At 35.0% G+C, this 14,481-nt stretch overlaps 1 protein-coding gene across 8 annotated transcripts in view; it reads right to left on the bottom strand.

Annotated features, from left to right (window-relative positions):
- Positions 1-14,481, bottom strand: part of CCDC18 (coiled-coil domain containing 18) — a 115,751-nt gene that overhangs the window by 39,263 nt on the left and 62,007 nt on the right. For all 8 annotated transcript variants that reach the window (XM_068540329.1, XM_068540331.1, XM_068540334.1 and 5 more), the window contains 4 exons: positions 11,226-11,393; positions 8,022-8,164; positions 4,949-5,112; positions 4,518-4,731 (listed from right to left, as the gene is read on the bottom strand). In XM_068540329.1, the coding sequence (XP_068396430.1) occupies positions 4,518-4,731; positions 4,949-5,112; positions 8,022-8,164; positions 11,226-11,393 (689 nt within the window). The remainder of the gene's footprint in view (positions 1-4,517; positions 4,732-4,948; positions 5,113-8,021; positions 8,165-11,225; positions 11,394-14,481) is intronic.

The following is a 14,481-nucleotide window of genomic DNA, read 5'->3' as shown; positions in this document are numbered from 1 at the left end:
CTTCCATGTCCTGGCTATTGTAAATAGAGCTGCAATGAACAATTTGGTACATGACTCTTTTTGAATTATGGTTTTCTCAGGGTATATGCCCAGTAGTGGGATTGCTGGGTCGTATGGTAGTTCTATTTTTAGTTTTTTAAGGAACCTCCATACTGTTCTCCATAGTGGCTGTATCAATTTACATTCCCACCAACAGTGCAAGAGGGTTCCCTTTTCTCCACACCCTCTCCAGCATTTATTGTTTCTAGATTTTTTGATGATGGCCATTCTGACCGGTGTGAGATGATATCTCATTGTAGTTTTGATTTGCATTTCTCTAATGATTAATGATGTTGAGCATTCTTTCATGTGTTTGTTGGCAATCTGTATATCTTCTTTGGAGAAATGTCTATTTAGGTCTTCTGCCCATTTTTGGATTGGGTTGTTTGTTGTTTTGATATTGAGCTGCATGAGCTGCTTGTAAATTTTGGAGATTAATCCTTTGTCAGTTGCTTCATTTGCAAATATTTTCTCCCATTCTGAGGGTTGCTTTTGGTCTTGTTTATGGTTTCCTTTGCTGTGCAAAAGCTTTTAAGTTTCATTATGTCCCATTTGTTTATTTTTGTTTTTATTTCCATTTCTTTAGGAGGTGGGTCAAAAAGGATCTTGCTGTGATTTATGTCATAGAGTGTTCTGCCTATGTTTTCCTTTAAGAGTTTGATAGTGTCTGGCCTTACATTTAGGTCTTTAATCCAATTTGAGTTTATTTTTGTGTATGGTGTTAGGGAGTGTTCTAATTTCATACTTTTACATGTACCTGTCCAGTTTTCCCAGCACCACTTATTGAAGAGGCTGTCTTTTCTCCACTGTATATTCTTGCCTCCTTTATCAAAGATAAGGTGACCATATGTGCGTGGGTTTATCTCTGGCTTTCTCAGATTCTACTATTGGAGACAATTTAAGCTAAATGTTAAAAGCTCTACCAGGGAATAAGACTGAATCAGTATAAGAATTTAAAAAATATATCTATATTTTTTCATCTATAGATCAAAGGAGTGTTTGAAAGTCTTTTACATGTAATAGCTGTGAGTTCACTATAATTGAACGAGGTATTTATGTCATGATTGATGTCCCTGATATCCAAAGCTCAGTAAACGACCACTGTATTTCTTATGGGAATTTTACTCAAAATGACAACTTACATTTAGTGAAGTATTGAAGTCTAATATAGAAATATTTTAAATGTATTTTTTATAAATTCTAGCCCTCTTAAAACACTAACTTATGAATAATTTTATATTATAAAAATGCTTAAAATGACACAATTTTAAATTTATATCACTCTGAAACCTCTAATCAGAGAACTTTAATTTCGAACTCTAAGTTCTGATATCACAAAGGATGAAAATGTTGTTGATCTTGAATCATCTTCATATGATTTTCCAATCTTAAATATGAAACAGTATAATAAAGGTACTGACTTTAAAAAGCAGATTCTGAACTTCTTTAATGAGCTGTTTACTGTTCTCCTAAAAGCCTGAAGAGTTCATACAAGGCTAAACTTATATTCTAAAAGTAATATGAAATGAATTCTAAAGATAACTCTGCTGTCTATATGAATAGCTGCGCTTCCAAAATTCAGCTACTAGCTAGAATTTTAAGTTTTGTTTTACTTCTTTTATCCATTCACTCCCTTAACCATTTAGCAAATATTTATTAGATGTTTCTTATATGTCAAGGTTCTATGTGGAATTAATAGTCACCAGGATAGATGTTGTTCATCACATACAGCTTACATTCCACTAGGTCGAGAGATGGACTATAAACAACTCAACACGAAAAATATAATATAAAGTGCTATGTTAGAACATTAAATACAGTGATGAGATCGTGACTGGGAGGCTATATTAGAATAGGTGGTCAGGGAAGGGCCCTTTAAGGTAATGTGAAGGGTATGAAGAAGCTGGCCATACAACCATTATTTCAGGCCAAAGAAACAGCTATGGCAAAAGTCCTAAGGTAGGAAAAAACTTGGTAAACTTTAAGTACAATAAAAAGGCCAGGAGCAAGGAGAACAATATGAAATGAGGCCAGAGAAGTAGGCAGGAACCTTGGGCTTTGTATTCCAGGAAAAGGAGCTTGTATTTTTTTTTTTTCGATTGTGGTAAAATACATATAACATAAGATTTACCATTTTAACCACTTTAAAGTGTACAATGCAGTTACACTAAGTACATTCACAATGTTGTGTAACCATTACCACTATTTCCAGTACTTTTTCATCATTCTGAATGGAAACCCCATATCCATTAGCAGTTTTTTTCCATTCTCCCTTTCCCCAGTCCCTGGCAACAATTAATCTGCTTTCTATCTCTATGGATTTGTTCATTCTGGATATTTCATATAAATGGAATTATGCAACATATATGTGGTTTCTTTCATTTAGCGTAATATTTTCAAGGTTTATCCATGTTGTAGCATGTTTCAGTACTCTATTCCTTTCCTTTTTTTTTTTTTTAATTAATTTATTTATTTTTATTTATTTTTTGGCTGTGTTGGGTCTTCGTTTCTGTGCGAGGGCTTTCTCTAGTTGCGGCGAGCAGGGGCCACTCTTCATCGCAGTGCGCAGGCCTCTCACTGTCGCGGCCTCTCTTGTTGTAGAGCACAAGCTCCAGACGCGCAGACTCAGTAGTTGTGGCTCACGGGCCTAGTTGCTCCGCGGCATGTGGGATCCTCCCACACCAGGGCTCGAACCCGTGTCCCCTGCATTGGCAGGCAGACTCTCAACCACTGTGCCACCAGGGAAGCCCTCTATTCCTTTTCATGGCTGATTAATATTCCTTGTATGGATACACCACACTGTTGTTTATCCATTCACAACTATCAGTGTCCAGCTGGGTCGTTTCCACTTATTGGCTATTGGGAATAGCCGTACTATGAACATTTGTGCAAAATTTTTGTTTGAACACCTGTTTTCAATTCTTTTGGGTACTTACCTAGGAGTGGAGTTACTGAGTTATATGGTTAATGTATGTTTAATTTATTGAGGAACTGCCACACTGTTTTCCACAGAGGCTGTAACCATTTTAGTTTACCATTTGTTATTTTCCGCTTGGATTTTTTTGTTTGTTTTTATTATGGCCATCTTAGTGGGATTGAAGTGGTATCTCATTGTGGTTTTGATTTACATTTCCCAAGGAGCTTGGTTATTATTCTGAATCTTTTGGGAAGCCATTAGAAGATTAAGTAGGGGAGCAATATGATCTGATTTATGTTTTAAATCATAAACTTAAATCAATTCTGTGGAGAATGAATTGTGGGGAAGGTCAAGAATTTAAGCTGGTAGACCAGGTGGGAAGCCACAGCAACAGACCAGGTGAGAGATGATGATGGCTTGTGCTAAGGTGGTAGTAGAAAAAGTAAGAAATCAATAGATTTCAGAATATGTTTTGGAAATAAAGTTGACATGACTTGCTAATAGACTGGATGAAAAAAGGGAGGGAAAGAGATAAAAATAATCTTATAGATTTCTGGTTTAAGCAACCGCATAATAATGAGATGGAGGAAGGGCAGGGTTATGAGTAAAAAAAATGAAGTGTTTTAGCCACGTTTAAGATGCCTCTTTAAAATAATTCAGTGGAGATAACAAGTAGGTCATTAGATATGAGTCTGGAGTTTGGAGAAGAGGTCTTTCTAGAGATATGGGTTTGGAAGTCTCTGACACATAGTATTTAAAGCTACGTGAAATTTACCAAGAATGAGTTTGTGGGTAGAAAAGAGAAGGGGTCCTGCTCTGAACCACAGGTTACAATATCTAAGATTCTGGGTCACCTTGTTACTCTCTATCCTGTTCTTTCATTACACATTTCACATACTGGTCTGTTTTCCTTTTCAGAATCCATTTCCCACACTTTGGCTCCAGTCTGGCTCTCCACCCCTACTCACCACAGATGTGTACCTGAACAGCATTTTATGCTATTGCTGCTAATCTAAGAACCCAGATTTTAGAGTTGGACAGACTTGTGTTTCACTCCCCTCTCTGGACCCTACTATCTGACTTTGGGCATTTTACTTAATCTTCTCAAGCCTCAGTTTTCTCAAGCGTAAAAAGGTGATAATAAGCAACTCACAGGTTTGTTGTAAAGAAATGACTGAGATCATATATGAAGTCCCTGCCATAGTCCTGGCACAAAATAAGGGCTTAACACAAAGAACAACATTGTTATTGTTAATATTATTTTTCTATAAATCCCTGCTGTATGCTGGTCCAATCATTTTTTACCACTATGGGATACAGGAGAGGGCCAATGTAAAATGGTCCAAAGAACAAGGATGGAAGTATTAGCCAACAGCAACAGCTATATTAGTGAGATGGAGCATGGGATGAACTGCCTAGGATGCGACACAGTGAGCTAAAGGCAGTTGAGAAGTTTGGACATCTAGAATTCAACAACAAACTCTATAGTATGACCCAAGGACTAAGGGTAATAAAGTGAAATACCTGTAATTGTGATATCATTTCTTAGTATTTAACTCACCTAAGTTCAGCTGTGAGATCCTTTATAGTAGTGTATTTTTCCTCTAATGATAACTGAGCCTTCTGTAGAACATCTCTCAATTCCTGGAGTTGTCTTAAAGTACTCTTTAATTCTCCATGAGCATTTTGTAGTTCAGTCTCTAGTACTTCCCGTTTCTGCAAGGCTTCTGTTAGTTCAGTTTCAGTGTGGTGTTGTAACTTTTCTAACTCCTTCACTGTTAAAAGCAGAGAATAATTTTAGAATTATATATATAAACTATTTGTTATTCAGAAATTTGTAAGCAATTATAATTAAGAATATCCAATTTTATTCATCTATAAGAGGCAAAATACCACTGATTGTCCCTTCCCCGTCATCTCAAATTCTCACTTTATTCCATTTCTTTAAATATACAAATGCAGACAGCTAAGCTGAGCTAACCTGTTGCTTACCAGTGTTTGTTTTCTTATCTAGTTCTGTCTTTGTCTGTTCTAATATCATGTCTAACTGAGAGAGATGCATTGCTTTATTTTCTCCATCTCGTTTTAGGTGCTTTATTTCTTTTTCCATTTTATACAGTTCTTCTTTGTAGTGATCCATCTCAAGTTTTACTTGCCTAATTAAAAACAAAAAATAAAATAAATAATAACTTGGAAACTTAAAAATCAACTAACTTATCTCTGACTGAACAAAGTCTGCAAGTTATATAAAGACAAATATCAGCAAAATGTCTAGTCATCGTGGAATGAATTGGGAGATTGGGATTGACATATATACACTAATATGTATAAAATGGATAACTAATAAAAACCTGCTGTATAAAAAAAAATGTCTAGTCAGAATCTTAAATCACCTATTATATTGTTAAAACTGCTCCAACTAATAGATTGTAATTCTGTACCAATTACATGCTACTAAACACAACTATATGATGTGTTTACCTAGTACACTGCCTGGCACACAAAAGGTGCTCAATGAATTCGTTTTCTTTCTATTTGGAGATATTTTAATTTTTTTTTTAAGATTTTTTTTTTTGATGTGGACCATTTTTAAAGTCTTTATTGAATTTGTTACAATATTGCTTCTGTTTTATGTTTTGGCTTTTTGGCCACGAGGCATGTGGGATCTTAGCTCTGTGACCAGGGATGAACCCACACCCCCTGCACTGGAAGGCGAGGTCTTAACTACTGGACCGCCAGGGAAGTCCCTGAGATATTTTAATTTTAAAACAGATCCAAGAAGATATATAACAGATATATTTTAACTCTAAACCCTTTTGGGAGAGAAAAACAGTTTTATAAATTATAGTTTCAGAAGTGAAAGAAGCAATAGTTGGAACAGAGAAAAACCCTGCTTCATGAAGAGAAGATCTTGGAACTAGGATATATCTTTCTTATGAAGTTTATTCATCTAGTTCATAAGCTTCCTACTAGTAACTAGAACTTATTTTACCCACTGAATGTGCCTATTAGCTATAATTAAGAAGAGTTTTTATCTAGAAGTCAAAGGGTGGGAGTAAGAAAAGAAAGAAGCAGTTATTTCAATTTTCTTAGTGAAACAAAAGCAAGATCATCAGTGAGAGCAAGGATTGGGGAGGGGTTGTTAGAGTTTTGAAAGAAAAGGCAAAGGTGTAAAAGAGTCCTCTACAAGAGTAAGTAACATTGTGATTGCCAGACAGACAGCATTAAGAAAATGCTTAAGGTTTTTAAGTTATGGGTATAAAGTAAGATTGGTCAGTGTGGTTATATTTTTCTCCAGCCTCTGTAAAGATGCAAGCATGAATTAGTCTGAGTTGGATTTTTAGTTCTGTGTACCACAAAGTAAGAGAGAGGTAAAGGAGTTGTGGGTTTATGTAAATCAGTGATTTTAATGACTAACTAGAATTTACGCTAGGTAAAGAGAGGAGAAATGGCATTAGGGAATGAGACAGTGGTAGAACTGATAGATCAGAGGTCCTAGTTACATCAAAGAATTGTTGAATTGGGGGTATTAAAGGGAATGAGGTAATAATATAGAGGTAGATGCATAGTATTCAGATTATGTTGAAATAATGGAGATATCAGAAATAAGATCTAGGATAAATCATGTGAGTGAGTGGCTGAGGATCAGCTAGATAGATGTATATTGAAATCCCCAAGAATAAAGACAGGAGTAGTGTTGGAGAGAGCTACGGTAAGTCAGGTGGCCTGTAGGTGTCAGCAACAACGAGGGATGATATGATCTGATGACATGAGGTTCATGGTGTATGTCATACTATTCCACATCTCAACCCTGTGGTACAAGAACTATGGGGAAAAGTTTTTACTTTAGAGAGCTGCAGGGGAAGAAGCAATGTCCTCAGGGGACAGTCACATTTCTGTTACAGCAAAAGAAAAGAAGAGATAGAGAATATAGGGAATGTCTCTCAGGATGGACTGTGAATTCCAGAGGATAAAGTGAAAAATCTTCCACAAGTTCAGATGGGGTGGGAAAAGGGAAGAAAATACATGAAGAGGTTTTTGGGACTAGTAAGAGAGATGAGGGTAAATCTAATGCCTGGAGATCTGATGCTTCTGTGGCATCTGGCACAAGCAAAGATAAAGTTACAATGTTGATTAGTCTTTGTGGAATTAAGGTACACATTGGTGGTGAGGCTGTGTTAGTGGATAGACAACTATCAATGGCAGAAAGAAGGTCTGAAGAACTGTGGTCTTAGTCTTAAACATAGGATATCTTCTTGACCCCACTGAAAGAGTTGAGGATATCTGGGGAAGCAAGTTGCTACTCAAAGCACAAAGGCCCTACCTTTATTCCTGTCAGAGGGGGAGAGGGAGTCTGAGGATGTTGTGGTTTAAGTTCAAACGCATAAGTTAACTCTTATTCCTGTTGGTAGAATGGTGGGCTAATTAAGAGTTTATTATTAATTATGTCAACTCTTGTCGACAAAGTATAAGAGGTCTGGGGAAGCTAGGTATAACTTTCAGCTCATAGTTCCCTTTCTTGACCAATTAACTATTGATTTCTTAGCACAGCCCAGCCAGATTAAATCAGGATCTTTAGAGGTAGGACCTAGGCATCAGTACTTTTTAAAGCTCCCTGGGTGATTTTAATGTTCAGTCAATGTTGAGACCACTGTTTTCTTCTATTAATTTACTCCCTCCCATAAACAATTAGAGCCCATGAAAAGTTCCTCTATATGAGTACATCTTTGCCTACCACTTTCACAATTCAATTTAATAAAACAGCTGCTGAGTGCCTGTGAGGTACAAGGAACTATGCTGATTGTTGTGGGAGGACCCTTAAATTAAACCATATATTATCTTGGCCTTAAGGAACTACAATATAGTAGGAGAGCAAAGGATATTAACCTATAATACTAAAGGCATGAGGGATACGAGGGAGTTGCAAACAATGTTATAGGAACACACACCGTAGAGAAATTAATTCCTCAAGCAAACACTTCACTGAACATTATCTGATAGTGAAACTCAAATATGACTGATGTTAAAGCAGGAAGACAAATAAAAACTAACATATTCATTTTACCTGGCAGTACCAGTAAGCTCAATAACTTTTTGCCTTTTTAAATCTGCTTCATATGTGGCTGCTTCACATTTTTCCTCCATTTTTCTCAACTTTTCAGCTGAACTTTCCCTTTGTTTCTGAAGCTCTTGTTCAAGTTTTGATACCTTGTAAAGCAATTTTCAGTTAAGTATTTTAAATTCAAACACAGTTCAACATTTTTCAGACGAAAAATATTTATATAAATTTGTAGCCTAGACTATCAGTTTCAAGATGTTATTACAAAAATCAAAGTATATGGGGAGGGTGGGAGGGAGGGAGATGCAAGAGGGAAGAGAGATGGGAACATATTGTATATGTATAGCTGATTCACTTTGTTATAAAGCAGAAGCTAACACACCATTGTAAGGCAATTATACTTCAATAAAGATGTTAAAAAAAAAAATTAAAGTATAGACCGAGAAACAACGTTTTGAAAATATGAAAGCAAAACAATTTTTAATAAGAAAGATATTTCATTTATATACATATTTATAGAAGTGACCACATCATAACACTAAAATAGGACTTAAAAGAATTGTACAGAGTAACGGTAAATGTTCCTCTTTTCATCATCCTCATCTGAAATGTTCTTTCTTCTCTGTCAAACTATGTTTCTTTCCTTCTTCACAAATTGGCTCATACCAATTCCTAGAATTCCCATCTGCCCTCAAACTTTACAACTTGCATTTGCTCCTATTCATTCCTCCTTCTGTTTTACTACATTGCAGGAAGTATTCTTCCTCCTATATAAGTCAAACTGCTTCATAGGCGTTCTGGATTCAACTCCTATCCACTTTTTAAGGAACCTCATACTACTACCTCTACTCTCTGCTGTAGCTTCAATTTCTCTTTCTTCTGGTTTCTTTATATTAGCATTTAAACATGTTCAAGACCTTCTCATCATAAAAAACTTTCCTCCACATCTCTACCTCCTTCCAACTACCACCATTTCTTTCCTCCTCTTTATAGCCCAACTTCTCAGATTTTTTCTATGCTTGTTGTATCATTTTTCTCACTTTCTCATTCATTCCTCAACCCATAGCAATCTAGACACTGTACAGAAACTACACTGTGTCACCAATGGCTTCCATGCAGCTAATTCCAATGGACATTTCTCAACCCTCAATTTACTTGACACTGATTGCAGCAGCCCATGACACGAATTATCATCCCTTAAGTCATGAAATACTTACTTTGGCTTCCAGGTACTGTATCCTTCAGAGGTCTGTCAAAGTCAGTCATCTCACCCCTCATTCTATGTTCTCTCCCTAGTTAACCTCAGCCACTTCATTTTTTTTTTCAATTTTTTTTTTGGCCGCGTTGGGTCTTCGTTGCTGCATGCAGGCTTTCTCTAATGGCAGCGAGCGGGGACTACTCTTCGTTGCGGTACACGGGCTTCTCATTGCAGTGGCTTCTCTTGTTGTGGAGCAGGGGCTCTAGGCGTGCAGGCTTCAGTAGTTGCAGCACGTGGGCTCAGTAGTCGCAGCAGTGGGCCCTAGAGCAAGCGGGCTTCAGTAGTTGCGGCACGTGGGCTCCGTAGTTGCGGCGCGCAGGCTCTAGGGCACGTAGGCATCAGCAGTTGTGGCTCGTGGGCTCTAGAGCACAGGATCGGTAGTTGTGGCGCACGGACTTAGTTGTTCTACGGAATGTGGGATCTTCCCATACCAGGGATCGAAGCCATGTCCCCTGCATTGGCAGGTGGATTCTTAACCACTGCGCCACCAGGGAAGTCCCACTTCATATTTTCAATGAACATTTACATGACTGTGATCTCAAAGTTAATATCTGGCTGATGACTTTAATATCCTCCCTGCTCTTCTAAAACCTCTCATTGAAGAACTAAGTACAGATTATAAGTCATTAATATCCACACCCCCAACTTAAGTTCCAAATATAAAATTAAAATAGAACCCAGGTAAAAAGGGAAGGGAACCATGGAAAATCTACCCATTCTGTGTTTGATTAAATGGCACACTCATAAGCAGAAAGAATCTAAAGATAATAATCTGAATAAATCCAACACGGAACCTGTGCACAGTGGAACATGAATAAAAAGTAGAAAAAATATATGCTGGAAAATTTATTCTAAATACTGAAGGAATTTTTAGATATAAACTTCTTTAGACCCTCAAAGAAATTAGAGAAGACATAAAAATCTCTTAAAACAAAGATCATGGAGAAATAAAATAACCAAATGAAAAATACAAAGGAATTGATAGACCTAAGGAAAAAAAAACTCAGAAGAAAACCATAAGACAACTATAGAAATGAACACAATTTCAGAAAGAACAAGAATCATAATCAATCTTACAAAAACCGGAGTCAATGACAAGGGATTTAGAAAGTGGGAATCAAATACAGATGAGATGAAGAAATGCCTCAGGATGAAGCTGTACAACAGGAATAGCAAACTGTAGGTCTAGACTTGAACAAAAGGGGTGGAGAGCCACAGGACAGATGTCTCTAAAAAAGAAAATACAGAATACCTGCCTGATATATTTGAATGTGCAGAGAAGAGATTCTTTAGTTCCACTGGAGAGGCTGAGGATGAAGTTAGAATACACAGATTAAAAAGTCATACAAATGACAAAAAGGTGAGGTGTAGTGAGGTTACTGTGAACTATCATTTTCTAATTTATACTTTTCTGTAAAGTGTGATGAGAGGAAAACAAAACAAAAAATGTGAAATATCTGTCAGAATAATTCAGATGAATTTGGTAATGAATGAAAGATAAAAGATTAGATTCTAGAATAAAATTTCCTAGGATTCTTTCTTTGGAGTAATAACTTATTTTTTAAAATGAGTAGTTTCCTTTGGGATTTTTCTTTTAGTGCATTGCTTGGCATTTCTTTAGGGATTATCACACATCTCCTGATCCAAAATGAAGAAATTGAAAGCTATAATGATTCAGATAGGTATTATATTCAGGTCCAAAAAGGAAAAACTGAATAAAGAAAACTAAATTATAACTAGGTTGGATGGAGTGACAAAAATGTGCCCACGGTATTACACGATCACATTACATTGGAATAAAACTTTATACATTTTACAATGTTAATTTAGAATATTTCTTATAATATGGTATCTTTGAGGTTAAACAGCAATTTATATAACTAGCAAAAAAATCTATTATCAATTTAAAAAAATTTCTATTTCATAAAACCATTTTGACCAATAATATATACCTGTTTTTCAAGTTTAGTTTGAATGTCTTCTAGCTCTCCATTTCTAATTGTCTCTTGTTGTAACATTTGCTGCTGTTGTTGAAGAGTATGCTGCAGAATAACATTTTGCTCAGTAGTCTCTTGAAGACTGTGATTTTTAATCTTCAGCTCTTTCTGTAAACAATATACCTAACAAATATACACATTTCTCATTATAATGACATATTTCAAATAAAAAGCAATAAAATGTCAATGTTGTCACCTTATTAGATAATTACCCTCGTCATGTGGGACAATTGTATTCATAGCTATAATTTATTATGTGGAAGGGCATGGCTCATTTTTCTGATGGGGAGGTATGTTAGAAGGGCCTGTTAATAGGGTTGGTTCTTGGCTGATGTCTGGGAATGTGGCTTCTGAAACATTCCTTAAGTGATGAGACTGTTTTCCCTGGCTAGGGCACCAAATCATGCTTTCCTTCTAGGAGTTTGGAATTCTGATACTTAACGGCTGTTCTTATGTGACCAGCCCCCAATAAAAAACCTTGAACCTTGAGTCATAAGCAGGCTTCCCTGGGCAGAAGTACTGCATAAATGTTGCTGCATTTCACTGCTACAGAAAGGAGCTTATTCTGTGTGACTTCTCCCAGAACGAGGGAGAAAACATAGGAAGCCATGGATTTCTTCACACTCCATTTGATGTATCTTTTTCTCTTATTGATAATAAACCATAGCCATGAAAACACTGTATAAATGTTAGGTGCTATTTAGTATATTATTGTTGCTATCATTGCCATTGTTTGTAAAATAATATCCCAGTAAGCACTCTTGAATATTCACGCTCCAAAAAACATAAAGGAAAACAATACCAACTAAGAAATTGCACTTATTCACTCCAAATATTTAGGACTTGAATATGATGATCCCCCAAATTGCTTTAAATGAAACCTTTAGAGTTATCTGGGAGAACCTATTAAGAAGGAAAAAAAATGCCCTTTGTCCAAGAAATCCATATCCTAAAAAGTGCCAAAAGAAATCATTTTAAAATTCTATAAATAATACAGCATAATTTAATATATATTTCATAATATTCGTTACCTGTTCCTAAAGTAAGGGGAAGGTTTACTAAATGATGATATATAAATCTGATTTTAAAAGATGCAACCATTTAAAATCACAGTTTAGGGAGTTCACTGGTGGCCTAGTGGCCCAGGTTCAATCCCTGCTTGGGGAACTGAGATCCCGCAACCCACATGGCATGGCCAAAAAAAAAAAAAAATCATAATTTAAAGGACAGTGGCAAATAAATTTTACAAAATAAAGTGAAAAAATAAATTCCACATTTCATTAATATGAAAAACACTCAGGCAAATAGAAAAGTGAAAAGTATTAGAGAGTAAGTATTAGAGAGTGGACTGTAGGTAAATCTTTTTCAAAAGATTTCTTATTGTTGCTTATGTAATAACTTTTTAAAATGAAGGAAAATAAACCCATCCCTTTAAAGCAAACAATCTTTCTAATAAATATCAATCCAGAAGAAAATAATTTTAAACTCCTAAGAAACAGTGAAGAAGAATCCTGACTTGGTTTTTTCTAATTATCCAGCAGTGGAATATTCAGCAGCATCATGAAAGGCTTAGGGGCCAAATAGCCTTTGCTTATGATAAGAAGCTCTTACATTTCAAACTTCTTCATTATATGATGACACTGTAAACTTAGAGAACCTTACATATAACAGGCAACTATCCAATTTCTAATATTATTATAATTCTTTTTAATGCTAATCTATTTTACTTAATGTTGTCTATATGAAAATAATTTATTTAGTGTAAATAGGTATCAGTGACACCTGTTTTGTTTTTCCTGCTAGCTCCTGAGAAAACTACAGATCACACCTCTGCTGTAGTTTATTTTATATAGAACTGACTTGCCTATAAGATAAGTTTATATACTATTCTTTGCTTTACTGGAACATGCTGTCTTATACTTACTTTCCTAATCAAATAAAAAAAATGGTCAAAGTATTAAAGTAGGACAAAATATTAGAAAAAAGATAAGGCCTAACCAAAACACTAAGAAAGTCATACCACATAAGAACAATTAAAAAATTTATTTTAGTCATCTAGCCACTAGCAAAATAATTTCCATTAAAAATACTGAAGTATCTAACATATTAGTTGTATCACAAATATTAATTCACAAAAATTAACCTACATCTATCAAATTTATACTGGCATTTCACTCTACTACCCTTTAACTTCCACTTGACTTTAAAAGTAAATATAAGACAAATAGTTTTGACATTATATTCTCTACTAAGTTATTATCATATTCAGAGAATAAACTTTTCCTAAAGAATTCATTATTTTATAATTAAAGTCAAGAAGAAAGTAGAATTTACATTATAATATCTGCTTTACAATTAGCTTTATCTAATATTAATGTATATCCAAAAACGCTCTCATGATTATTACTAAAAAATAAAATATAACCCAGAAAAGTTACTGACACAATGCCAACTCTGCAAAATTTAAGTCCATCAATTTGAATAAAGGCATTTATCAATAAAATGACTGATCTTGCTGAATAAATGCTTTATGCAGAAAATGTTTCAGCTTATTCACATCTATTTTGTGTTTATTTTCTTCAATCATGTTGACAATTCTGCATGAACACATACATTATCACTTTTTAAAGCATTTTAATACAAATTAAAATATTTTCAAAATAATTCAGGACCCCAAAGTCACTATTATTTTCATCATAAATGTATTTATTTCAACATATGGAAAACAATATTTGCCTGAGGCAAAAACTCAGAGGCATATTTATTAGCTTTGTGTGGTGGATTATCAACATGTAGTTTTTTCAGCTGGCTTTCTATCTATATGCTCTGGGGCCATTTAATTATTCAGCTAGTATGTGATTCGGGACTATCCACTGATTTGGTAAAATATCTTTACAACATCACCTATTACTAACAGAATGGATGCACTATCAATCAAATCATATTTTCTAAAACCTAGCTACATATGATGAAAGTCTCATAACTCTGCTGTTATAAGATATTAATTCTATTAACCAGCATTAGAAAGAGTTTTCTCTGTAAGATATTATAATTTGCTCTAAAGACAAATAAGCCAAAACTAAATAAATGTATGGATTGGTACCTAAAAAAAAAAAAGGTAAAGAGTAATTGGATTTTTCTCCACGTTTCTTATCAACACACAAGAAGAAGTGAAAGATGATCTTTTAAGTAAGTAAGCCAATGCACATGC

This window comes from Eschrichtius robustus, chromosome 3 (assembly GCF_028021215.1).
Source record: "Eschrichtius robustus isolate mEscRob2 chromosome 3, mEscRob2.pri, whole genome shotgun sequence".
NCBI lineage: Eukaryota > Metazoa > Chordata > Mammalia > Artiodactyla > Eschrichtiidae > Eschrichtius > Eschrichtius robustus.
This window is presented reverse-complemented; position numbering and strand designations above follow the sequence as displayed.